Source organism: Sebastes fasciatus, chromosome 15, assembly GCF_043250625.1.
Source record: "Sebastes fasciatus isolate fSebFas1 chromosome 15, fSebFas1.pri, whole genome shotgun sequence".
Lineage (NCBI taxonomy): Eukaryota > Metazoa > Chordata > Actinopteri > Perciformes > Sebastidae > Sebastes > Sebastes fasciatus.
In genome coordinates, this window is record NC_133809.1 from 11,573,705 (window position 1) to 11,601,315 (window position 27,611).

Below are 27,611 nucleotides of genomic sequence, written 5' to 3' on the forward strand. Positions count from 1 at the left end.
CCTGCAATTTACCAGCTACTGGGCTGTGCTGTTACCAGCTGTTCCAACAATAAACCTCTGCTCTATGATGTTAATTTCACAAAGACTTAGGCCTGCTAATGGTGAGCTGTTAAGTCGGCTGTAGATGGGCACTCTTTGCATGGTTCCTGGCTGAAATCAGATTTTTCTTGAACAATGTATTTCAACTGATTACAATACAAGAAATCTTAGTTTATTTATTTCATAATTATTAAGCCACCAGCTAATGCCAGCTGGGTTTTAACTCCTGCACATTTCGGAAGTTGTGCTGAAGTGAATGCTACTTTTTTCTCAAAGCCTGTGTCAGAGGCATTTTCACACAAATGTTTTGAGACTTCCACATTCACACTGACGACCATTATCCGTCTACGATCAACACAAACATCCATGCTTTTACTGGCAGTTAAAAATGTAGCTGTGTTGCTTGTGAGCACAAATCCTATTTTAGCTGACAGATTAGTTTATAGCAACCGTATCTCACCTGCAGCAGGTAGATGACCCTGGTGGCCTCCTGTCCACGACGTCTAATTGGCTGCAGGATCCAGCAACTGGGCATCATCTCCCCTCGGACGGCGTCCACACTGGGACGAGGCAGAGACTCCTCGAACACAGACTGCATCGCCAGCACGCACAAGCCACCCTGAGGCAGAGCGAAAGAAAAAAAAAAAACACATTGATAAAACAGGCAGCGCAGCCTTTTGATCAGGCAACTGTACATTGACACTGATAACCAAACAGGTTTCTTCCACGCCCCCCGCCTCTGGGTCAGTGTTGTTTATGCTCAATGTTGTTTCTCTGAGCAGGAATTTCCAAATAGTATGTTTTACATTTTGTGGATGTCACACTCAATGCCACGCTGTTCATCATAAACTGGCCTTCATTAAAAAAGACAGCACTGTCCGATACTTGTTTCCTGCCAAACTAATATGACAGTAAATGGAATTTAAAGTGTGATTTTGTATCCAACCGTGCTGCAAATGCTCAGTGGACCTTATACAAGGGCGACTAGCAGTAATCATCAGGACCGGCTGGTTGATTTTGCAGCTGTGCTTACCTGTTTGGACTCGGTGCTGATGCAGCAGAAGTCTCGCGGCTGGCTGAGGTGGCAGGTGGACGGATCTGTTAGAATATAAACTAAACAGAAAGACAATGTGTCAAATAGGAAAACAATGGTTGATGAAAACCTGGAAATAAAAGAAAATATAAAAAGCAATAGCACCAAACTTTTTTGCTAAACAAGTTTAGAAGGCAATTTATTTCTCAACAATAAAAAAAAAAAAAGGCAAAATGACACATTTTTCTATAAAGATATGAGGCCCGATGACGTTGCAAAGGTATTAAATTGCCACATACTGCAGGTGTGAGAATGGAGCTGGTCATGCAATACAATAAGCTAGTCAGTGATGAATGGGACTGTGTACTGTGCTGTACTATACATAGCTAATGGCTGCAGACGCTCCAGAGGCTCCTTAAACACCTTGCAAAAATAAAAATAGTTTTGCAGCAAAGACAAAAATATAAATATTTTACTCTATTTATATTCTTGCAACAGTACAAATATTATTTGCAAGGTAAACTCTTCCATCACATGAAGCTCACTTTGCAAATAACTAGTATTTATGAGTATCTTATAAACTGCTACTTCCCTTAATGAGTATCTAATCTTAATGTTTCAGGTCTACTGATTATAACATTAACTGGGATTTCAGAAAATCTGCTTACAACATTATTAACATGCATCACCTCACATTCGAGCAACTCTGTACTAACCAGTGGTGGAGAAAGTAGTAATAACACAATGTAAAACTACAACATCCAAAATGTTACCTAGGTGAAAGTATGAGTAGAATCAGCAAAATGTACTTAAAGTATCAAAAGTAAAAATGCTCAATGCAGAAAACTGATTTTATAAATATATATACACATTATATTATGAATTATTAGTGATCAATTAATGTGTAAGTAGCATTTTACTTTTGTAGTTGGATGAGATGGAGCCAATTTGAACTATTTTATATACGGTTGGGTAGTTTATTCCAAAAATATCCATTTTATAAATTAAAATTTTACATAAAATACATATTTGTCGGATTAATGTGGTGAAATTTCCCGCTGAATTGCAGCAGAGTAGAAGTATAAAGTGGAAATACTTAAGTAAGGTACATATACCTCAAATTTGCACTTAATTATAGGTCTTGACTAAACTTACTTGTTTTATTCCACCACTTGTATGCAGTAATGTATAGAAACCGTGTGAGGATATTACAGACTAAGCAGACATGGTAGCTCACCCAGCTGAGTGCTGTCATCTAGTGGTCGTGTCCAGACAGAACGGACCGACTGATTATACATGTGGCTCTTGGACAGCTGGCAGATTATGTTCCACAGACTTTCCAGAGGTCTATCCAGCTCGCCGGCCCCAAGGAAACCGTGGACAGACGGGCTGGAGGAGGGCTTGTAGTAAGCCTGGATACCCCGTTCTTCTCCCTGGTGCCTAAATAAACACAGACTTACTGTAAGACTTTAGCAAATGAAGGATATTTGTGATTTTTAAATTAAGCCTTCAATTTGCAGCTGGTTAATCTCACACAGAGAGGAAATCCTTGGCTTGAAGGTAGATCATTTTTGAATGTGTTTATTAAAGAGAATGACTGAGCTCACCTCCAGCCTGCTGTGGCCTTGCCCGTTAGCAGGTTGCTCAAATCCCCAGAGGAAGCTAGTCGCACCTGTGGAGAAAGAAATTTGCACTTAAATACAACCGTCTGAAAGAGTAGATTAAAACAGGGACAATCATTATGTTTAGTCAATAACATTGGCATTTAAAAGGCTGGGTGTTGGGTGTTTTTACTGAGATAAAAAAGCAGTCTGCACAGCAAAGACATATTCTTTAAATCAGCTCTAAACTCAGGTCTGTTACCTCGGCCAGAGCTCGACCAAAGAGACTAGATGTGATGTCCTGATATGTTGTGGATATGGTAGAAGAGGAGCCAAAGGAGGCGGTGCGTTGACGTGAACAAGTTGGGGGTGATGGAGATGAAGTCATCAGGGGCTCGAACCCGGTGACCGGAGGCTCATGGCGGACATCTAGCAAAACACATGGTTAACATGGGATGTCATTACAGAGAATGCAGAGGGGGGTTCAGTGTCACATCAGTGACGGACAAGGGGAAAACTACTTTGGAATCATACACTGTATATTACTTTCTAAATTTAAAATGATGTCAATGATGCTTTTCATTGGAACATTTTTTATTAAAGACAATTTGAGCATACTTTTGCCCACAACTGTTTGTGTTTTGTGAATCACAGTGCAGTTCTTACCATGGGCAGACAGCCAGGCTCTCTGTGACTTCACACTTTGCAGACCACATATAGGAGGACGTGTCCTGACCTTCAGCCCTTCATCCTGGAACCCTGTGACCTGAAGGAAAAACAGTAACAACACAGTTACCCTCTGTGTTGCTGAACAAATTCATAAAGATGAGCTATATGCTCTGAAAAAAACATTCTATTTACAGTCTTGGGTTTTTTAGTTGTAAATTCTTTAATCTATTTTATCTTAACCTCAATCCACTGTAATTTGTTAACATTAGTGTACCAACCTGTCCTGTCAGAAGTGGTCTGTTGCCGTGCTGTAGCTGGGCCGTGTTGCCGCTGTTGTACCCTGACGTTGGTCCAGAGGAAAGGCTCAGGCTGGATCCTGTGCACAAGGTGCTGTTACTGATTCTTGTCCGATGCCTCAGGTCATCCTACCCCACACAGGGACATGGGAGATAAATAAAAACGTAAACTTGATTACATTCGTCATACCTCTGCATTTAACTCATCCTAAGCATTGTAGGAGCAGTGGGCTGCTGTAAAGCGCCTGGGAAGCAACTTGGGGCTCAGTATCTCGATGAAGGACCCTTCAACATGCTGGGAAGGAACCAGGGATTAAAGGACGACCTTGTAGTTAAAGGACGACCTGCTCTAACCACTGAGCTACAGCTGCCCCCAACTACTAGTGAAATTATCTGCAATACTGCTGAGTCGTGAATAAAACCCTAAAAATCCACTTAAAATATCTTGTATTAACCATATTTATCTATTTCAACCTAATTTATTGGCAAATAAGTTGTAATCTTATATAATCAGAGGGAAAAAATATATATATACAATTTTTTTTCTGTGATTGATAACTTATCAAACCCATTTAATGTAGAGCCAAAACAATTGATCGATTAATAGATTAGTCGATCGAAAGTAAATCAATCGTTGACCAGTTTGATAATCTAGTAATCGTTTACCTTATTTATCAAGGAAAACTCAAAATATCTGCTGGTTCAAACTTGTCAAAGAATTGCTGTTTTTCTCTCTTTTAAATGATTAAAAGTCAAATCTCTGTATTTAAATGATTGGCAAAGACAAAACAATCAATTTCACACAGTTATCTTTGGCTCTGAGAACTTTTGGGCATTTTTCACTATTTTCTGATATTTTGTAGAACAAACAATTATTTGATTAATAGAAAAATAATCAGCTCTTATCTGGTGCTTTAAGCGAGTCGAATTAAGGCCAGAGAATTACTATTTGTTCTTTCTGACTCGGGTCTGAACTAAAATGTTGTGAAAATTAGAGGACATTAGTTATGACACAAGAACTGACCTTGGCTTCCTGAGACAGGGCCTGCTGCTGAAGCCTCCTCTTCTCCTGCTCAGTCCTTTCTCGCAGTCGTTCTCGCGCCTTCGCAATCTCCGTCCTTGCTTCCTCCCGGGCTCGGCTGTAGTCACGCAACAGCTGCTCAATGTCAGACGGACACTGGCCCTCTCCTCGTGGGGGGTTCGGTATTCTGTCATTTATATAATTCAGTGAGAACTAAGTCAAGTTTTTCAACACTAAACCTGGAAACATTTATGTTTTAAATGTATGGGTATAGTGTCTTACCTGGTGCTGACTATCACCTCTTGGCGGAGCTGTTGTAGGTGCTCTTTACGCCGACTGGGCATGGCAGCAGACACCTTGGAGGAGGAAACAGTCTCTTGCGGAGAGGAGCGAGGATGTTTGCTGGGACTCAGACTACGAGCTCTCCGGTAAGTCAGGAGACGTTCCTCCCTCTCCAGCCTCAAACCCTCAATACTCCTGCGGTGTCTGAGAGGAAAGATTGTTGAATGGGTAAAAAAAACATTGTGCTGACACCAGTATTGACAATTTGAAAACTAAACCTAGCCCTAATCAGTTTAAGACAACGGCGTTATATCAAAATAAAGAGTATTTGGGTCATTTGTATCCTTACCTATCATACAGCTGCTGTTTGGTAGTCGTCGAGGTCGGTGGCTCCGGCTCTTCTCTGGACCTCGGGGACAGCATCTTCAACAGCGTATCCGTCTCTCCGAGGCCGTAGTGCAGCTTGGCCTCTGTCAGCTCCACAGTCAGCGGCGTCGGGTTCGCGTTGAGGCTCACCGTCGCCATCACCTGCTCTCTCTCCTGTCGCAGCCTCTCTATCTCTCTCGCCCTTCTGTCGCTCTGCGCCGTGGACTCTACATTTGAGCCGTAGCTCTCCATCTCGCCCCACTCGGCACAGTTTCTGCTCCCGTCGCGGTCTTTGGTAGGAAATGTGGTCGGTTTGTTGGATTGTTTTGATTGTTGAAGGTTGATGCCTGACCAGTTGGTGAACTTGTTGTGCATGGGCAAGTCCTCTGGGGATATCTCGTGGTGTTGACGCGGGGACACGCTGGTGATGGGTTTAATGTTCACGAGGACGTCGGTGTTGCACTCGCTGGGTGCCAGTGACACCATGTCGTCCTCCTGAAGTTGAACAGTCCCGTTGCTGACCGGGGACGGACTGTAGGAATCAACGCAAAAATCTACAGAATCATCTTCAGGTCTTGTGTAGCCTGATGTCTTTCCATGTGTCGCTTTAGCCGGCTGTTTGTGCACATCAGTCGGTCTTAATATGGGAGACATGGCGATCTGCCTTTTTGTTGAAGTAGAAGTTCTCCACTGCTGAGAGGTCATTTGCCATTTGGAGTCATTATAGGTAACATTTCTCCTGTCGGTGTCTGTACATCGATCCAGTGATGAACTCATAGAGCACTTATCAGAGCCTTTAGGGCTCATTTCACTCACCTTCTCAAGTGATACAGATTCTGATGTACAAGAGGAAACATCACCAACCTGTCTGGGCATTTGCTCATCCTCTGAAACTGTTGTGCACACCGATTGTTTACTAGAAGACACAGTAAGGTTGTCTTTCTCAGAACGGTGTGTATTTAGTGTTGATTGGTTTCCTTTCTGCTTCAAACGTAATCTTGTTCCAACAGTTCGTATGGGAGATGACGCCCGGTCTGTGTACGTAGCTTGTTTCTTTAAAGAAAGCAATGGGTCATTTCTTAAAGAGGGACTGTGATTTTCTTGGCAGCCGTTTTTCGATGATCTGCGGGAGACTTCAACACTTTTGTGGCACAGTGCCTCGGGCGTGCTTTGCTTTGAGCCTCTAGAAGAAGCAGATTTAACACGTCTTTGACATTCACCTGCCGTCTTTACAGGAGGTGTTTTACTCTCTGATTGTGAGGCAGACCTTTGTGCTGCAGTGTTAAAGCTCAGGTCAAGCACGCTCTGCATCTTTTCATCTGCACTCTTCACCACACGTTGCACATTCTTGTCTTGGGATACACCAACAACCTCAGTGCCGATCACTTTGACTATCACATTGACTTCATGAGATTTGGACCTTTCACAAGTAGCTACTTCCTTTGCTGCTGATGTTGAAGACCTCTCCGTCTGGATCCCAACATCTACGGCTGTTTGTGTCGAGCAGTCTCTCTGTGTGCAGTCGTTAGACTCGCTGTGAGAGATGCTGATATTTGACGTGTTGAAACTCCTCCTCGGACTGGACTTGAGGGCTTCGCCTGTTCTCATTCCCTGGACGTCCCCCAGCAGGTCGGAGGTGCTGTCGATCAGCTTTGAGAGGTGAGCCGACATGCTTTCCATACTGGCCCACGTTGGAGATTCTTTAATGTCCACTTTATGTGTTGCAGGTACGTCAGTGTTGCTCCTTTTGTGCCGCTCTCTCCTCTTCGGAGCACTACTGCCGTTGCCAATATTTACCGTCTGAAGGCCATGCTCAGTTTGAGTGCCATGCTCACACGTCCTCCTCCTTTGGGCCTGTGTTTTGCTTGCCTGGGACTCTTGCTCAGACGAGTACACAAACATAATTTCATCCACCTGACTGGAGTTGTTACCAAAACCGGCAGGAGCATCGCTACTTGAAGAACTGCCGGTCACCGTCAGATTGGCTATATGATTGTGAATATCAACAGATGCCTGTTGACCGGGCGAGAGCTGGGAGGTTTTGTTCCCTTGTTCCTTATAATCCTCCATACTGCTAAGCGTGCTGGAGAGCCCCTTGCTGGTAGCGTAAGTGCTCAGATGGGAATAGAAAGGCGAGTTCTGCCCGTTCAAACCGTTGTCAACGCTGCAGCATCTTGTTATACGTTTCTCAGCGCTGTTCAAAAGCGGAGATTTACAGGATAGGTCAGCGGCACTTCCGAACGCTGGGGTCTTATTATAATTGTGTTGGTTTGAGTCGCCGCCTTGCCGCTGGTGAAAAAAAGGGTTGATGTCACTGGAGGCAAAATGCATCGCGGAGTCCTGTTGTGATTCACTTCTCTTTGCATACAGGGTGATTTTTTCTACAGTTGTCCTTTGTGACAGTGCTTGAGGGGGTAAAGAGTGTCTTTTTGGGGTGTAATCTCTACTTACTTTAACTTCACTTTTGCCCTGAGTTCCAGCAGAACAAGTCTTCATTTTGCTCGCTGACACTGTAGTAGAAATATCTGCTTCGTTACTTCTACCCTGTCTGACTTCTTGTTTGCCATTACTCTGACCGCCAAGCTTTACCCATTTAGAGGAGAGACGGCTGTGATGCACTCTGGTGGTTATGTCCTCCTCATCCTCATCTGATGACTTGGGAGAGAACTCAGAGGAAGAGGTGGGATGAGTCTGGATCTTACTCTTTCTGAGCCTCTTAGACTTGGCCTTTGTAGACATAAGAGAAGGATTATCCTGTTTATCACCAGATGTGTTTAGCTTAACCTGTTTGGACATCACAGATCCATAGCAACTGGTATTTCTGACAGCATTCCCCTGTGGACCAGACATACTTGCTTCATATTTTGACTCTGCGAAGAGCTTTGGAGTCGATGTCTCTTTGTCATTTTTCATGGCAGAATCTCGTTTGCTGTCAATTGGAGTATCCTTCACACATTTGCACAGTGAATCGGATGCATTTTGGCATTTGTTGTGGCAATTCATATTGACCGCACAAGTCTGAGCCAAGTTATTTGTAGGAGTCTGACAGCTGAACTCATCCTGTGCTGTGACACAAGGTTTACCTCCTGCTGTGTTGACTGTTTCACCATTTCCATCCCGGCCAGGAGAAACAGCCATAGAGGCGATATCATCAGTGGGTGTGTTCTGGCTGCTGTGACTTCCGTGCGGTTTGAATTGAAGACTTCCTCCATCAGATAATAGCTGTATGGCTCCAGATGTGTCAGGACTATTTTGGAAATGTTGAATGGTCCTTGGTGAGTTCTGTTTGTGCGAATGGCTGTCTTTATGTTCAACACTGGATGTGGCTTCCATACCGACATCCATTACATGATTACAGCCACAGTTTCCTTTCGCATCACCCGTGGTGGAAAGTGTTTCATGGGGTATTTGGTGAAGTTCAGGATTCACAGCAGGGGCATCCAAACAGCTCTGGGTGTCCACTTCATTCAAGCATGCATCATTGATGAAAGGATTTAGTTGCGATGTTACTTTTTGTTTACCTGAATCATTCATTTCTTGACACAAAACATCTTTCTCCACAGCGTTTCCTTGAGAATCAATGGATTCCCTCATCAAGGACAAAATAACTGGTTGCAAAGTGGGGTTACCAGAGTGCTCAGACTCTCCTCTCTTTGATTGGATGCTGTTGTTTTTGGCAGAGGACTTTTGGAAAGCACAATGATCGATTACTGGCTTGTTTGATGTCACATCAGAGAAGTTATGAGCTCGGTCAATCTGTGTTACTTCAGTGGATCTAAACACGTTGCTCTCATGGCTAGTCGGCAATTCAGCTGGAAGATGTGATGCCACATGCTCACTTTTGTCCTCTGTGTTTTCACTTGTCCTTTCCAGTGCAAGGTGTTCACAGAAGATTGCTCCTTCTTTCACCTGATCACTCATTTTATCTCTCAGCTCTCTTTCTGTCCATCTATTTTCATCACTGCTACATCCAAAATGACACACAGAGGATGACAAGCTTTGACTTTTTCTCTTCCTGTCATCACCACTGCCAATCAATGATAATCTCATGTGCTCTTTGACCACTTCTGAGATTCTCAGGTCAATGGCGTTACAAATAGCATCTGATTTGCATATGTGTTTCTTACTTTCTTGATGTTTTTTGGGGTCATCAATTTGCGATTCCCCTCCTTTTGTTTGTGCAGCTTCTTCCTTTATTGTTACAGCTTCCCTCTCTCCCACAGAGGTACCACTCTGAGGACTTTTGCCACCACATTCAGAGTCCTCAAAGATCCGGCCAAGTTTCCTGCTCATGGGATTAGAAACTGGCAACGCCTCTGAAGCCACTGTGTCTTGTCTAACGCTGCCATCAACACAAGCAGAATCAAATCCGGAGCTGTCAGCTTCCACGGCAGATTGTTCCCCTTTTGAGTCACTGGTGTTATTATTGTCATCAGGCCAAATATCTTCCTGGCTGCCAGCTGGTGCGGAGCAGAAAGTTACCAACTCTCTGCCGTTGCTCCTTTTGGGAATTTTCAGGCTGCCCATGAAAGCATCCTGCTGGTCTTTGTTCCTCTTTCTGGAATTTTTACAAGCTGATTTAACAAGCTCCTGCTGTAGTGCAATGTACTGCTCGATGTCTTTGGTTTCAGCCTCATCCAAAATGTTGTCCCTTGTAACAGATAGATATTTGGTGTTCCCAAACTCGATATTTTCCAACTTTTCTGCTGCACCCTTTAGACAGCATAGTACCTCATCTTCAGAGGACGGTTTGAAGGCACGTGCAGGGTCAGACATCTCGTTCAATACTTGACCTTGGTTAGTAGGACTTCCTGACGTACACATTTCAGTGTCAGAAGACATCGTAGTGTCAGCAGCCACCATGTCAGCGACATCTGTGCACACATGAAGGACTTGTACTTGTGATGCTTGTTGTTTAGCGTAGTGAATCTCAGTGGGTGACACACAAGCGGTTTGATCTAAAGTCGGTAAGGAAGCTGGACTTTTGATGCTGCTGTAGTGTTGAGTATCCATATCTGCCTTCCCCATATTTTCTACTTGTCCCTCTGATTGCGCTTCACAACATCCTACGTCCTTCAGGGCTTCCTCTGGTGTTGTTAGAATCTGACAGTCTTGAAAAGTTTCTGATATGCCTCTTGAAATTTCAAGACTGTGTTCCTGCACGGTTACATTTACACACTCAGTGCTTGTGGATGTTGAGCTATAGCTTCTAGATCCGCTGTGACAGTCTGAGAGGTTCATACTGGTTGGACTGGGACTGCTGCTGCTCTCTACGCCTCTGGACATCATTTTTCTTTGGAAAGGCAGAGAGTCCTCGTGAATCCTGGGGCTGTCTGCTGCGTCAGTGGAGGACCAGGCGTCGGTGAGTGCCAGCATGTTTTCTGGCTCCCTCACACTGCAGCTGCTCAGGGAGCGTGGGCTGATGGTTGAAGTGGTTTGCATGTTCCCAAAGTCCTCAATCAATTTGTGTACAGTGTCTCTGCCTCTGGAATCTGCTGCTAATGGGTTGTGGCAAGGAGGTTTCCCTTTAGCGCCGCTGTGTCTTGATTTTGGGGAGTTTTGCTGGCTCCAGTACGCCGCTGCCGGGTTTACCTGACGGTTGTCACAGTCTAAACTGACCTCTGCTGTTGTATTGTGCCGCATGGATGAATGGGAACAATCTGTCACCAGTGAGTAAGTTGGCATCACTGTGTGGCTAAGCTTCTCCACTGCTGAGTGTTTCCTACTCCTCTCCACAGCCAGTGAATCCTTAGACATCTGACTGTCTTCGCTCTCTGCTTCACTCTGAGCCGCTTCCTCGTGCCTCAGCTGCTCTGCCAGCGCTGTCACATAAGCAGAGGACAGCGAATCAAGAGAGAAAAGGCTCTCACAGTCTGACGTTCCTTCATCTCTGTCTTCCTGCTCTTCCTCCCATCCCATCAATCCCTGCTGTCTCTCGACCCATCTGCTGGTCTTGCTCATCAGAGCCTCGGTACTGTGCCACCGCCTCTGTTTAACGTGCTCAAACACAGTCCTTTGGTCAAGCTCCTCACATGAGACCGCTGTTTTAACTTCACATTTGCCTCGGCTCATCTTGGTATCTTTGAGGCTCCTTCTTTGTCTCCAGTGAAATTTGCTTGCTATCCTCCCCAGAGGTTTGGGGCTTCGTCCTCCGTTAACACCCGATGGTGGTTTCCTGAACACTTTGGACAGAGCGGTTTTTAACCTGGGCCCAACAGAACGAGAGAAAGTCTTCCTGATGGTTTCCAGTCCGTTGGTACCAGCATGGGGTTGAGTTATCACATTCAAGGAAGGGACAATCTGAGAACTGGTTTTACATGTTGTGGGTCCTTGTATATTTTCTTTGCTGACAGGCTGCAAAGTAGCTCCAAGTGGCGACTTCAGAGTAACCGGTGAGCTCTGATCCGATCTGTTCTTAAAAGACAGGTCTCGGTTTGGCAGCAGAGGTTTTCTTTCTGGTCGTTCCCGGCAGGGCTGAGCTTGGGGCTCCTCTTTGGCAGCTGGTCTGAGATTTTCAGAGGAGCTTACTCTACTCAGACAGGCTTGACTTTGTCCTGAGAATAGCGTAGCGGAACAACTCTGGGTTCTTTCCCGAGGAAGACACTCATCCGAAACCCACTTCCTGCTGCCGATGGAATCAGAGGTTGTGGAGGAATTTGACGTCAGTTCTGTGGATCGGTTTCTCTTGAGGAAGTGTCTGTCGAGGAGAGAAAAAGAAAGGCTAATTTAAGATCTAAATTTAGGGAAAATATTTATAAATAGGAGGTACAAGTAACCACAAATCAGCCAGATAAAAAATGAAACTGCTGAAACATTTTGGACTGTATTAGCCCCTGTTAGTTACGCTAAGAAGTTTGCCCTCCACGCAATTAACTCTACAGGTTTTACGATTATGTGCTTACCTGAATATAGGGGTGTTCTGCGGGTAGAGCCGGGACAGAAGGTCTGCAGAGAATGAGTGTCTACGAGAAACAAATGGTCTTCCTCTGAGCTTTGCGGGGGACCCCAGCTCAGGAGACTCAGGGCTATCTGGTCCTGGAGGCAGGGCCCTCTCCAGCTGCTGCAATTCTTTCTTAGCTTCCAACAGATGCCGCTTGCGGGCGATTCTCTCCAGCTGGTAGTGCAACTTTTTCCGACGGATGCGGCTCTCGGAACGGCACAGGGCGTGATGCTTCAGCAGCTCCTCCTGCACCGTCTTCTTCCGGGCCCTTACCACCTGGGATGGACGATCCGCCGTCTGACCTTCCTGGTCCTCAGACGCCTGTCTTGCCACTCCCTCCAGGAGGGGTGCGGGAATAAGGTCGGTCTGAACTCCAGACTCTTGGGTGCTTCTCAGCTCCACAGTTGTTAGGCGCTGTTTCTCCTGCAAAATCCACTGCTGAACTGTTGGGTAAAGATTTACAGAAGGGAATAAAAAGGCGTGGATACCTTGGATCTGCACACCATTTATCAATATACTAAATCTTTTATCCAGTTTGCTATAAAACTTATCTTCAATTTTAGCTTGGATTTTGAAAGCTGACAGGTATCTGTACAAGCTATAACTTCTTTTGTGTAGGTGGAAAGACGACTTACTCTCACTGTGCTGCTGTCGGAGGTGGGCCTGCTCCCTCTCCAGCTCTCGCTCACTCCTTCTTTGTTCAGCCTGAATCTCCTGTCGCAAACTCTCCACGTAGCGCTGCTGTTCCTCCATACGCTGCCTAGCAGTCAGCTCCTCACTGGGGGAGAGACAGGCACCCAGCTGGCCCGGGAGCTTCACTTCTTCGACACTATAAAACACATAGATCAGGGTAAAGTACAAAGTCAGAAACTGTGATTGAAAAAAAAGAACAGAAAAAGTGAAAGAAATCATTTTATCTCACCTGGATACAATTTCAAGTCTAGAATTTAGCAGTTAGTTGGTGGCAGGTTTAAAGTAAAAGCTACTGTTGTTAGTTTTCAGTTCAGCGTCCCCACAGTCACCAAGCAACGGCTGAGCCTGTCCTGTAAACAGCTAACTGGAATTGTTCACGAGGGTGGGGGCTACTGGAAACACATGCCATCTCCACCAACTGAACTGAATCATGAAGCATTGCCCTACTTCTACAGCATGAACATGGTACAACACATGTACCTCTTATCAAATATGTATGCTGCATGTTTGCGCAGTAAGCTCTCTGTGCACCACACAGCATACACAGAGGGATGAATATTGTGCTGATCTGTGAATTTCTTTTTTGGAGTCAGTGTTTACCTGTGGTCAGGGGTCAAGGGGCAAAGGTCAATGTAGGTGCAGGTCATGCCACCTTCACTGGCCTGAGAACAGTAAAGAAAAGATCAACTTTAATATTTACCAGAAATACAATGTAAACAATCACAACTATTCTCAGAACAGATATGCTGTAGAAAAGGATCTGAAATAATATTGTGTATCACCAGCATCATAACCAAGAATATCATTTTCGCTTTCAACTGAGCAGCACCCACCCGTCTGCGTTCCCGGAGGACGGCTGCCTCCGCTGGGTGGTTGAAGCGAAACTTGTGCAATCCTCCCAAGGTGATCACCGTCCCTGGAGACAGAGAGACAACTCCTTCATCACAAGCTGTGCTCATCCTGTAGCAGTGTGTTGATGTAAGCGGAGGACAGTGGGTGTATGTGGCTCACTGTGGGAGTGGGACAGGGTGTATGACTGTGTGTGTCTATGTTTACCCATGGGAAGAATCTGTGGATGTGTGCGTGATTATATAATTGTACATTAACCCATATATGTTATCAAATCTCATCTGTTCAGTGTGTGTTTATAATTGTACATTAACCTATATATGATATCCAGCACAGTGCAACAATCCTATGACCTTAATGCTCAGTGTCAAGTGCTGCTCAATTCTGATTTTATGCATCATTGAATATTTATGTCTATTCTGAAAACATATGCAATGCAAAAAAGATATTTGTGAAGTTCCTATTGTTGCCAGGTTTCCCCTCAACCCGTGTCTCGCGCTCGCATTGGCTGTAGCTTCCCTAAAGGCTCCCCGACAGATCCAGATATTTAGCATGCTAGATATCTGGAATACATCTGCGATGCATTGACAAGCCTCTCGGCTCGCTTCTTTTAACAGTTCACACATGGCTCTCGAGCGCCGATGTGTGAGCGCCGAGCCAACATGGATTTGCCTCTGATCTGGGGCTTTTGTCCGGGAGCTCCAAAAACTGTCGGCGAGTGGAAAATCAGGGCTAAAGTCGCGTAGTGTGAACTAGGCATAAGCTAAGCTTTCTAAAGGCAGTTAGTTGCATATCTGCATATCCACAAGGCTTGGATCAGACATTAATAACATGCTACAACTTTCCTTTTTGCTGTTAACTTTGACTACAGAACGTCTCAGATGTACGTAAATAATGCAGTGGGAACAAGACAGTGTGAACAAATTGTTATGTTGAGGACATGAGCTGACCTTGAGCCAGACGGCAGGGCTCAGTGACCTCTCTGTCGTTGAGCAGGCAGACGCAGCCCGGCAGTGGTCTGAGCGTTACCACACCTCCGTGGTTTTCAATCTCACAGCTGGAGTTGCCCTGCAGAACTAGAAACACAATCGCACATACTGATTTAGAAAGCTGTGTCGATGCAGCTACTGTACTTCTAAATATATTCAGTGCTCAATGCGGCAGAACAGTCCCTTTTAAGATATACAGTATAATGTTTTACTATGCATTCTCGTGTATTCTGCCATATTCCATGTTTTGTACTGTGTGTTTTATCTAAAGCTGCCAGTTTATTGTATGTCTACTCTGGGACATTGCATGGTTGTAAGATACTTTGAGGATTTCCACTCTTATAATGTACAACAGTTGAGAAAAAAAATCTTCTTATACAATTTGAAAAGGAATATTTGCAGCTTGATGAGGAAACATGGAGACCAAATGAATAAATAATACCTATTTGTGGTTCTTCAAACTGTTCCTGAGGTCCTATGTGGGTAACTCCTTCCTGTAAGAAAAAAAATAATGTGTAAACATGGCAGCTATATTTAAAATCTACATAAACATCAAAACAACTGTTGAGCATACACAAGCAATAGTCGATGTAATGACAAGAATTTTACACAGTGATTTGGTGAACTATTGTCCTTTCGCTTCTAATCTTCCACTTAGCCGACAGAAAAAAATATAATTTGTTTACTTTGAAGTCTTATCTAATGGGATTAAAGGCTTTCTTATATAGTGTCAAGACCACATGTGTTCCCAGGTGGCCTCAGCTCTTCACATGCAGGAAACAGTGTAATTGTCAGGCCTAAGGGTATGCTTGTCATTGTCAGAATCAGGACAGCTTAAGCTCCCCTGAGTCCTAGCCTCAGAACTAAGAGCCTCTTATCCAACCAAGCTTTATGCATTGCAGAAGACACACACACACAGAGAGAGAGAGAGAGAGAGAGAGATGGGAGATCGACAGGACAGTTGGAGGGTAGAGTGAAATGAAAAGACAGTAGAAACGCACCTTTTCTCAAGAGTTTTTCTAGCAGAACAAAGAGAAATAGTGGGAGGAGGAAGAGGAAGGGGAAGAAATCTAGTAGAGAAAAAAAGAAGAAGATGGTTTTAGTCAAGACAGCTGACAAATCAGTAACTTGAGAGCTGGAGAAAAGTAGAGCAAATGCAAAGAATATCAGTTTGTGGGAGTTTGCGTCATGTTGTTCAAATGAGTGGTGTGTCTCTGGGGATGAAAAGAAATGTACAAAGAACGAGACAGTGTGAAAATACACGCCTAATACCATCCAATACAAATAACATGCATAACACTATTAATATTAATATTGAGTACTACACTTATACAAGTAATTCTGATACCTAAACTGCATGTATTCTAATTTCATAACTAAAAACACTGCACAGAATTCATAAAGAAAAGAACAAATAATACCAAAATACAACAACACTACTTTTTATGGACACAACATGTCCATTTGCCTTTTTATCATCATACCCTGAGGTGATAGAAGACGACCCCGGTGCTGAGAACATCTCCATCGAGAGTAACCAGGTGTGGTTGGAGGGAGTTGATGAGGAATCCGGCCCGGTCTCGGTTGATGTCCACGCTGTACTGCTCCAGCAGCTCCTTCTTGTCTCTCCAGCTCTCAGACCAGTCCTTCGTCAGCTGCTCCACCTGTGGAGGAGACATTGATGAAGACGATGAAGGAAGGTAATTAAGACCGGGGGTTGAAAACAGGGTGGTAAATATCTGTGGTCAGGGAGATAATGATGATACCAATAGCAGCAACTACTACTACTGCTATTTTCACTACTACTTACTACTTTAAAAATTAAGATTATTTACTATATTTAACTATGTTGCAAAGTATATTTGTACAGTTTAAAACAATGCTTCACCCACAAAATGACCTACACGCTGCCCCCATTTACTTCAATTCATCAGGACTTTTCTCCGTGGATTGATTCTTTGTTCAACGTGGAGGCAAGAGAGAAAAACTATGTTTTCCTCAAAAATTTAAGGTAACATGGGGTGAGTAACTGATATACAAATGATCATTTTGTGGTGAGTATTCCTTTAAACTCCAATCTTTCCCTTACATTTACCAACTTCCTTTTTAAGAAGTTTTAAAGTCAGAAGAAACAAAGTCCTAGTTACTAACGATAATCCACAGACCTCATTGAGAAGATTTCTTTTTACTATTTTCTGTTAAGAAAGATCCTCATCAAGGCAGAAGAAGTCGAGAAATAGTAGCCAATAATTAATTGAAAATAAATTGCCCTTCTTGGGATAAATGAATTTGAATCAATAATCTCACCATCTAGGGGGAAAAGGTAATTAGATTAAACAAGGGGTAAGTTGGAAACTTGTTTGTGTGCTTCTGCAGACAACTCAAGTTTCAGTTTACAGCCATGTCTGTCCAAAATGTCATCACTTTATCATTTTATCCTGTTAGACATTTGTGTGATTGTGTGATAATTAGCATATGAATTCTTGAGTTATGTCACAGTGACCACCAAAATTTAATCAGTTCATCTTTGAGTCCGAGTGGACGTTTGTGCCAGATGTAAAGAAATTCCCTCAAGGCATTCTTCAGATATCACGTTCACGAGAATGGGACGGACGTGAGGTCAGAGTGACCTTTGACCACCAAAATCTAATCAGACGAACAGACGGACAGACGGACAGACGGACAGACGTACGGACAACCCGGCCTCAGCTGTTGCCGGTGTAGAGGCATAAAAATGTTTAATGTAACTTGTGTGAACTGATCTTTTAAGTGTATAACATGCACATTTACAGATAAACCTGCATCACATATTTCCATCTTTTCTAAAACTTTGTGACTTGACTAGAGTTTAAAAGTCAAAACCTGTCAGTTTGAATAATGCTTGGTCATAAAACACACATTTATGATGACGGATGGACCCATCCACAGGTCAGTGAGGTTAAAGATGTCAAAGGGAGTAGTCATCGTAGGGTGAGGCTTTATGTGGGGCGCAAGGTCCTCCGCCTTCTGATTATATCTTGCCCTGTACTTCTTCAAAGTTAAACTAGTGTCAAACTCATGATGCTTGATGTGTCAAGGACAACTGTATCTGTCAGGCAGATGAAACCATGTGTGTCCACTCAGTGTTACCTTTAGTTCGTTCTGCAGCACGATGTCAGACAGACTTCCATCCCTCTCATCGCTCAGGGATGGACTGGGATTACGCTGCTGTCAGTCAAGAGGGTGAAAAATGATCAGTCAAAATACTGTACAAAAGGAAAATGTCACATGCATTTCAATGCAATCATTCAATCTTTACCACACAGGGGATTAAAACTGTCACAAAGACACAAAGCACTGTATTAAGCCTTTGCTACAAAAACTTGTAATGTGGGAATCTCTTTTATTCAAAGCCTTACAGTACTAAGAGAGCTTTTTTGGGGGGGTAAACCCCGTAGGGTGTATCCCTGGGAGAGTTAGCGCTACGCTCTGACGATAAAAGGTCATACCATTTCAAAGCTGAGCAGCATGCTCTTCAGCCTGTCAATCTCCTCTCTCAGTTCCCTGATGAGCCGAACACTGGCATCCTGCACACAAATCAAAGCACACATTGACCTACTAAAAAACATTTAGATCAAACATTAAGTCTTGGCGTCGGACTCTAAACAGCCACTGACCTCATTAACCCGAGGCTTGTTGACAATATTTCTGGCATGGGCGGCATAGCGCAGGGTGCTGAGGGTCTCGTTGTAACTGTTAGCGGAGGGCGAGACCGCTGCAACACAAACACAAAAGTAAAGACACACACACAGCAATTCACACTCACAGGAAATAAGTTTCATGAGTGAGACTTAAAGGACCACACCAGGGGATTTTACCAGTGTGGTCACATTACTCAAACCTTTTTCCAAAGCACAACCATTACTTTTAGATTTAAATTTCAGCCAGCCACTTGATTACATACAAAAACATTTATCTTCATCAAAGTTACATTATCTTGTTGTGACACTGCAGCAGCTGTGATGAGCAAAGACTGTTTTAAAAAGACTTCAATATTGGTGAGTTCAAGTGCTTGCAAGAAACTCTGTAACAACAGAGACTTTAGAGTTGGATGGCAATAAAAAATATATATATATTTTCATTTTCACTATCAATTATTCCTTTTATTTTCTGTTTGCCTTTACACCAAATTCACACCAGAGCAGCGGCGAAGTGCGGCCTGTGGTGAGCCGCCTTGCAATGTTTATGAATAGCTGCGGCGGCAAAGTGTGGCCAAAAAAGTTCAACTTTTACGGCGCATTTCCACCAGATCCGGTGATGGAGGGCATCTCAACGTTTTCCATTAATTTCCAATGGAAAGCAGGGGAAGCAGACGCCCAGTGCCCAGCGGTGGGAGTGTTGCTTGTTCAGACGGAATAACACAAAGTTTATGAGCTGCCATGTTGTTTGAAACGGCGAGCAGAAAACCAGAGACCAATTAGGTGCCAGGTGTGAATTCGGCGTTAGGGTTTTATATTGATACAAAACAGCTCATGATCACACCATTCAACGCTTTCAGTTAAAGCTTATACATAAAAGCACATTTTATAGTTAATGAACCAAATCATGCAAAATCACAGCCATGGTCCTTTCACAATACGGACATCTCTTCCACTTACTTGCAATCATGATGGTCTTAGAGTTGCCGCCCAGGCTGTCTTTCAGCAGCCAGGTTAGGACGGAGTCTCGGTAGGGGATGAAGCAGTGCCTCCTCCCTCCTCCTCCTCCTCCTCCAGACAGGGAGCTGCTGTGGCTTCCTACCGTGCTGCCATCGCCCTCAGAGGCCATGCTGTTGATACTCTGACAGCTGCTGGACATCTGGGAGTTCTGGGCTGCAAAAGGTTGAGGGATTTATAAAGGCAGTGTTACAGAAGAGAAAGGAATACTGTGAGGATCAGGGAAATGTGGAGGCCCATGCTAGATTTAATCATTTACCAAGAGCAGATATGACGATGCCCAAAGTGACCAGCGACTTGTTGATGTTAGAGCCCTCTGTCAGTCTATCTCTGCAGTAGTGGGGGTCTGCTCGCTCACTGTCAGACACAACATAAACACAACATGAGGTTCATGTCATTCACAATGAATAAACACACAGATTATCAAATAAAAGAAGTGGAATATAGAATTTAGAAAATCTCAGGGCCCTTATCCACTAGGGGGCAGTTCAGTCAATGACTTTCACTCAAAAGAAACACACAACAGAAGGAATGAATAGTTTCACCTCCCAGCCAAGTCCACCAGGTTAATCTTGCTGACAGTTTCTGAGGGAAGGTTATTTTCTAGGATTGCCTGTAAAGAAAAGACAAGAGTAATCAGACTGGCATCTGCATAATGATACATTTTGCACCTGAAAATAGATACTAACAATATGAACCGCACAGGAGCAATAACTGGCAAAAGTTAGAAAGAAGATCATTAACAGATGAGTGTAGCTGCATATAAGCTGATTGAAGGGCTGAGAGAGATGATGACCTGTGTGTACTGAATGGTGAAGATGGCGTGAGATCTGCTGCTGGCATCGTGGTTGTGGGTTGCTGCTGTGATTCGGTTGGCGATGCCTTCCTCCAAAAGGTCCATGGCCTGCTTGCAGTCTGAGACCACGTGCTGCGACAGATCTGATTAGAGAGAAACAGAATGCTGAGAAAACTTAAGCAAATAAACCAAGAGTGGTAGAGTACTACTACCACAGTGGGAAGTAATTCATGTGAAACTTGGGGTGGAAAACTCCCTGTAAGAGTAACAGCAGTACAAGATGCACATTATGCAACGGTTGGGAATTAGAAAAACACATGTAATTTTATAGAATCTTCTAAAAACATTGAAAGGAATGAAGCTCAAAGATAAAATAGGATATATGTTTCACATTTTAAGCGTATGGTTATGTATGGCTGCCATAGGAAAGTTGCACTAGAAGAAAGAATGATAAGATACACTATTTGACACTTTAGTAAACATGAAAAAAGGCCAAAGAGTTAAAAACCAGAGAGATAGAAAGAGATAAAAATGTGAAAAAGACACAAACAGGAAATATGTCTCATCAATGCTTGGTCACGCTTCATTCGTAATATTTTCCCACAGCATTTAGCAACCAAAAACCTCCAACAATGCTCTACTTCCAGGCGTGAATCACATATTCTAAGAGGCTGTTAAACACATGCGCACACAAATTACCACAGAGCCTCATGGTGCCATAAGATGTGGTTACTTAAACTTGTTTTAATATGAACATTTAACACAAATATTTGAATTACTTCAACAGGATATGAGTGAAACACTGTTTGATGGACACGTGTTCATGGAGAAGAAGGAAAAGCTGGGAGCCATAAATGTGCTCTGTGTGTGTGTGTGTGTGTGGTGAAGTGTTCTCCTTGGAACCGCGAGGAAATGACTTCACTTCCTCTGGTCAACTGGGATTTCTCCTGATACTGACAATGAGTGGATGTGGGGCTTTAAGCATAGAGAGGCGGGCGGATGAGAGAGAGAGTAAAAAAGAGGGGGGAGTGGTGGATGAGTAGACGGAGGGAGAAAGAGAAAGAGAAAGAGAGAGAAATAAGGAAAGCTAAAAGAGGAGTCTGGATCAGAGCCAGGACGGACAATTCTGGACCAGATCAAAAGCTTAACAACGGAACAAATTTCCACCCCTGACCACATACCACAGTGACTTATAAACTAAACTTACAAGACACGAGCATTACTCAAAATACTGCAGACTATGTTACACATCCAAGTCCATAATTTGACAAAATTATGTGTCCGAGTGTGCAGAGGGAAGATTTAACCTTTGGCATCCACTCTCATCTTCACTCTCTTAATGTAAACTGTTTCAGACAGATTCTTTTACTATATGATTCACTGCTGAGTGTTTGTATACATTTTATAAATGGTCACACTTCTTCAAGCTCATAGCCCGTAAAAGCACCGAATCATTAAGACCATAAACTTTTAATATGCGAAGTCCTACTGTACGTCTGAGACATAAAGTCGCTGCAAGATTATTCAAAACAAAGTTCTTCCTGTGCACAGATTTTGTCATCTTATTTTAATCGTAGTAAAATTATCCTTATAGGTTAATGAGAATTTGAAGCCTCTAGTTAAATATTGAATCAGTTAGACAGACAGAAAAAGACAAAAAGACAAAATTATCTGTTGATTTTTGAGCTCAACATTTTGTGCAATTACAACAGGAACTGTGGGGTCATGTTTGAACATTGAATTTAAATTATACTTCAGTTAATTTGTTTTACTTGTTATGCGTTTTTTAGGAAATGTCTTTGTACAAACTCTTAGCTCTCTACCTTTTCTGCACAGGGGTTTTATGTCTATGTGTATGTATATATACACATTGCAAAAAAAATAAAGTAAATAAAAATGAATAAAACATCACAAGAGTTGCAAGAGTTGAGAATCAGCATCTTATTCTTGCTGAAATAGCAAAGAAGGGGTGCCTTTCGAATTTAAACTGAGTTTAGCTCTCGGAAGTATGGTATGTCTTTGCTGTCTACTTCACAATGTACAGATGCAGGTGCCCCGAACTCTCACCTTGTACATAAGGTCCTTTCTCAGGGTGCTCTCTAACTCTCAGGGAGGCTCTCTTCTTCTGCTCTCCTCCTCTCAGAAGGTCTCGTACACGCTCGTTATAGATCTCCAGGAAGCTGTAGGGAAAGAGGGATAAAAAAATAACATCCTGCTATGAAGACACACACTTGATACGATGTAAATGATGATCATTTAATGTCAATATGCCTGTATGCAGTCCCATTACACATGATGCAAGTTGTTTTGTAAGGTCATCATCTGCATTTTCCAAAACAATCTTTAAGTTTACCTTTCAGGCATTTTGCCTTTATTGGAAAGTTGACAGTACAGAGAGACAAAGGAGGGGGGGTGACATAACACAATTGACCCTGGTTTTATGTGAACCGGGTCGTAGTCATGGTTACATGGTCTGCGTTTTAGAGCGCTGGTCCAACCAAACGACCCAGAAACACTGTCTGCTATGGAAATTATTTTTCTTTGTGAACGAACGGCAGGGTGATCCCCATAAAGCATAATATCTGCTCTAACACTGCCTTCAGGATGTCGAGGATGCGTCCAACGCAGACGAGAAAATCCAGTTCATGATTTGCACCGTTTTGCCTGCAGCTTTGCAGCATAATTGTTCCACAAGTACCCGTGTAATTTGAATATCAACATCAGGAAACCGATTAAAATTGCAGATTAAAAAAAGGAAAGACAATTACACACAGTCAGGCCTTTATAACACAGTACCTGATCTCCACTCTGCTTGAGTTTTGCCCATCAGGAAAAGTGTCTTCAGACCTAAAGAGACCCTGTAAGGAGAGGAGAATTGCTATTTACTTCATACTACAACAACAATGGATACTCAAGTAGTTGAATTATCAGCTACATTGAATTGTACAATCCACTGGCGTACCTGACAGATCCGAGGAGTCAAGCCAATGGAGTCCTGGAGAATCATACAGAAGAAAACAATGTTCACATTTGCTTATTGTCAGTGCAGCATGGTGTGGGTTTACACTTTGTGTAACAGTTGCATTGCCTAAAATGTGCCTGGTGAGTATGTATACAATGCCATGCAGTGATTTCCAGTGTCCTCCTCACCGGTGTCCCCATCATGGTGTACGTCTTTCCAGATCCTGTTTGGCCGTAAGCAAATAGACACACATTGTAGCCCTCTGAGGCTCCGGAGAGCACCGACACACCCAGATCCTGGAACACCTGAGGAACATTAACACACCCTAAATCACAAATACACAAAGAAAGACTTACTAAGATATGTCTATAAATAACTGTGTGGAGTCAGAAATGTCTAGATAATTAAGAAGGGTGTTGATTCAGGAGTTCAAATATACATGTTAACGATGCAAGTCTTGTAAGTAAGACTGGCAATGACTGCAAACACATCTGAAAGCGTGTTTTACTAGAAAAGTAGGTGCTCTTGTAGGGTGTTTACAGTGTAAGCCGATGTCCTTGATCTCACTTGCATTGTGTTTTTACACGAGTGTAGATTTACACCAAGGTTTCACGATCACAATGCTGTGGCAGCGGGCCAGTGGCGGGGAGGTAATGTTGCTTCCTGCTGAGGTGTTTGGGTAAGGAGCAGGGAGGTCAGTTCAGGGAGGTCAGTTAATACTTTGGGTAAACAACTTTGCAGAATGTGTATGTGTGATAGAATCAAATGTGAAGGTAAAAAGACTTTGAAAAGTGACTGGGTCAGGAAAATAAACCTTGCCTAAAAGCGCGGTGGTGAGACGTGGGATCCGGGAGAGTCCCACTCAAAACAATCAACTGAGGTCTTTTGTTTTCCTTCTCTCTGTGTCTGTATCTGAGAGCCGGAGTCTGGAGATTATTAGCACGAGGCCAAATCACAACCACTTATTTTATTCATGAGAACTAGTACGAAGCACATGCTGGACAGTGTGCAATGTAACCAATAACCAACAAATATCATACAGCAACTCCTGATGGTCATCACTTATTCACTGCCACTGACTCAGAGTCATATGATAACACAAATATCAAATTAGTTTTGTATCAAAACAAAATTGAGATGAGATTTTGTGATGAAATGGGTTGAAGTATTGAAGTTTTATAAAGATATTATCAAATGCAGCTTTTCAGACAAGATAGTTGTACTATTTTTTAAATGATGCATGCCTATAGAGTGCTGCAGGGATGACGTATTTTTGTAGGTCAACCAGGAAGTTAGCATCGCCCTGCTCCCCTCGACAAAAATCCTATGGGATTTTAAGCTCCGTTTATGAACTCACGTTTAGTTCAACAAGATAATCTCCACAAATGAACACCATTTTTATGATTTTTGAAGCGTGAATACAATCGCCAGAAGTAAAAGGCTAACCTTAGGCTATAAACAAACTACTCAACGAGTATACACAACGAGGCTGTAAAGGCGGACGAGTCGGCGTGATGACGTTTTGTAATCTCATTTAGCCACTTGTTAGCAATCGCCTTTTTTAAGACATATAAAGTGTGCCACACCCCACCCCTCCAAAAAATATCATTCAAATCCATCGCAGACTTTTGGAGTTATCGTCCAAATGGAAAAAACAACAAACAAACCAGCCAACAAACAAACCAACAAACAAACCAACCAACAAACCAACCAACAAACCAACGCCGGTGAAAACATAACCTCCTTCCTAGGCCTTTGGCCTTAACGGAGGTAATGACAGTCCTGCAATAAATACCAACCTATATGAAGGTGTAATGTTCTGTTTTTGTTTTAGAGAGGTGTTGATTCAACTTTATGATTATTTTGGAGGCTGCGCTTTGGGGTGATGTTGATTAATCATTTCAGCTCTACATTTGGCACCAGCGTCAAACAGTGTACCACATTTAGAAACTACTTACACTGGTGCCAGGGGAGAAATATGGACCTAATTCAATTTCAGAGCTGACAAACAGCCAACCAGCATATTAAGTTCCTTGTGTAGAAGTGGCAGCAAACCTGTTTTTCCACCACAGAGGCAAATAATTAGCAGATGCTTATCTTCATATGGGTGTCTGTCAAGTATCTTTGCAGTGTGATAAGAACGGATAATTAATGAAACACCTTGCTGCACCCGACACATTGTGAATGGTGAGCAATCTGGGTGTTTTCATTTATTATAGGTCAGCAGCGCCTATAGTAATGTCTGTGTGTGCAAGTGTTACTGTTTAGATGTAGGGCAAATGATCAATCTTCTCTATTTTGTTATCTTTCCTTTGTTCATTACTGATAAGCAAAAAGAAACATAATCAGAATGAGTTCCTGGGGACATGTGGCCCCATCTGCAATCCAAAAGCTCAGTCCAAAGGCAACACATGCCTTGGGGGGCAGCAACCTGATCTAGACCAGACCTGGGACACAGCACATTCCCCACCAGAACCATAACACACCTTGGGGATCAGTGAGGGGTCCACTGGGCTCAGGCCTGGACCAGGTGGGATACTTTTGGGTAAGTACACAGAGGATAGAGGAGGAATGCTCTCAAAGCTACCACGACCTCCACGGATCAAACACAGGAATCATTTCAACATACCTCCCGTGTGTGTGTGACGACCAACCACCGTCAGGAGAAGCGAGAACCTGGAGCTAAGCCTGTGTATACTGTAGGCTTACAAAACGGTGGGAATAGGTTTAGGTTGGATGTGGTTGAAAGCTCTTGTGAAAGGCCCCCGGCCTTGTGAAAACACCCCGAAAGGGATTCAGTGGTCATCTGGTTGTTCTTAGAAGTGTGTGAATCGGTGTGTGTTAATATTCATCAGCCTTGAGATTTTTCTCTGGGAAAAGTAAAATGTTAAACACTGACACGGTCGGGTGAAGCTCACACAGAGACCAATGTCTTATCAAACCGCAACTGATAAAGCAAAGACCAGAGAGAAAACCAACTCCCAAGGTTACGACAGAGGCTGGAAATCAGCACCATAAGTCACTAGAATTTAGTAGACAGTTTTATGTTACTTTGCTTTCAAAAGTCACATAATACACAGTTAAACACCACTAAGGCTACAACTACTATTTTAATAATTGATTCATATGCAGATAATTTTTTTGATTAATCAATTAGTCGTTTAGCCTAGAAAATGTCAGAAAAAATGTCCATAACTATTTCCCAGGGTCCAAGGTGACGTCTTAAAACGTCTTGTTTTGTCCAACAACAGTCTAAAACCCAAAGATATTCAATTTACTTTCATAGAAGACTAAGAAAACCAGCAAATATTCACAATTTACAAGCCGTGATAGTTGCTTTTCTATTGATCGATTAACTGAATCATAGACTAATCCTTTCAGCTTTGGTCCATTTCCAGATAATAAAAGTACAACTATGCTACCCTTTCATACAAAGTATTACGCCGAATTCACACCAGATAGTGGCGAAGTGCGGCTCACCGCAATAATTAAATTTTTCTGCAGCCTGCTCACGTGTTTCAGGCGGGAAGAAATTATTGGTAAAATAGGTCAACATGTCACAGGTGTCACGGGATCGGTTTACCGATTGGCTGCGGGTGCTCTCTGGCTGCACTTTGCCGCTGAATCAAGCGGCCGCAGCTCTCTGAGCTTTCGATAGACATTGCATGGCAGCTCACCGTAGGCCGCACTTTGCCACTGCTTTAGTGTGAATTTGGAGAAAGTTACATTTTTGCATCCAGATTACTGGAATCATTTTACATTTCATCTGTTCCTTCACAAACCTTCTAGTGTTGAAAGGATAGCTGGAAATTCAATTAAAAGATGCAAAAGCAAAACTACCAACCATTCTCTGGTTCCAGCTTCTTAAATGTGAGAATGAATTTGCAGTTTTTCTCCGTTTTATATCATTGTAAATTGAATATCTTCGTCTTTTGGACTATCAGACGGACAAAACAAGACATTTGAAGATGCAGTTTGGGCTCTGGAAACTGGAAGCATTCTTGTCTGACAGTTTACAGACTACACTATTCACCAAAAAAGAACTATCTAGATTAATCAATATAGAAAATACCTGTCAGCTGCAGCCCAACATTTTTCATTTTAAAGTATTACTCTGTAGCCTAGCCAACCATGCGCAGACAACAGCCACGTGTAACTAGTAAAAGAGCTGCCACAACGGCTGTCTTGCTCAATGACCTTATAAATCACCCAACAGGCACTGTGGTAAAGACAACTGTCTTTACTCACAAGTGTTCAAATGGATTCCATACAGTACATAGGAATAATGATGTGCATTATTCCTATGTGTGGAATCCATTTGAACACTTGTGAGTAAAGACAGTTGTTGAGCCTAAGTGAAGCTGCAACTAACAATTGTTCT

General features: G+C 43.0%; 1 protein-coding gene across 3 annotated transcripts in view; it reads right to left on the reverse strand.

The window, feature by feature from the left end:
- Positions 1–27,611, reverse strand: part of stard9 (StAR-related lipid transfer (START) domain containing 9) — a 47,946-nt gene that overhangs the window by 3,156 nt on the left and 17,179 nt on the right. For 2 of the 3 annotated variants that reach the window (XM_074659825.1, XM_074659824.1), the window contains exons 4-31: positions 23,419–23,535; positions 23,231–23,263; positions 23,065–23,126; positions 22,336–22,448; positions 20,269–20,411; positions 20,018–20,085; positions 19,732–19,829; positions 19,416–19,628; positions 18,435–18,532; positions 18,267–18,344; positions 17,908–17,985; positions 16,263–16,442; positions 15,221–15,272; positions 14,740–14,865; positions 13,774–13,856; positions 13,541–13,602; positions 12,883–13,076; positions 12,210–12,690; positions 5,291–12,004; positions 4,942–5,145; positions 4,663–4,846; positions 3,621–3,767; positions 3,340–3,439; positions 2,936–3,102; positions 2,680–2,744; positions 2,310–2,512; positions 1,073–1,152; positions 500–658 (exon numbers count right to left, since the gene is read on the reverse strand). In XM_074659825.1, the coding sequence (XP_074515926.1) occupies positions 500–658; positions 1,073–1,152; positions 2,310–2,512; positions 2,680–2,744; positions 2,936–3,102; positions 3,340–3,439; positions 3,621–3,767; positions 4,663–4,846; positions 4,942–5,145; positions 5,291–12,004; positions 12,210–12,690; positions 12,883–13,076; positions 13,541–13,602; positions 13,774–13,856; positions 14,740–14,865; positions 15,221–15,272; positions 16,263–16,442; positions 17,908–17,985; positions 18,267–18,344; positions 18,435–18,532; positions 19,416–19,628; positions 19,732–19,829; positions 20,018–20,085; positions 20,269–20,411; positions 22,336–22,448; positions 23,065–23,126; positions 23,231–23,263; positions 23,419–23,535 (10,302 nt within the window). The remainder of the gene's footprint in view (positions 1–499; positions 659–1,072; positions 1,153–2,309; positions 2,513–2,679; positions 2,745–2,935; positions 3,103–3,339; positions 3,440–3,620; positions 3,768–4,662; positions 4,847–4,941; positions 5,146–5,290; positions 12,005–12,209; positions 12,691–12,882; positions 13,077–13,540; positions 13,603–13,773; positions 13,857–14,739; positions 14,866–15,220; positions 15,273–16,262; positions 16,443–17,907; positions 17,986–18,266; positions 18,345–18,434; positions 18,533–19,415; positions 19,629–19,731; positions 19,830–20,017; positions 20,086–20,268; positions 20,412–22,335; positions 22,449–23,064; positions 23,127–23,230; positions 23,264–23,418; positions 23,536–27,611) is intronic. The other variant, XM_074659826.1, reaches the window with a different exon arrangement.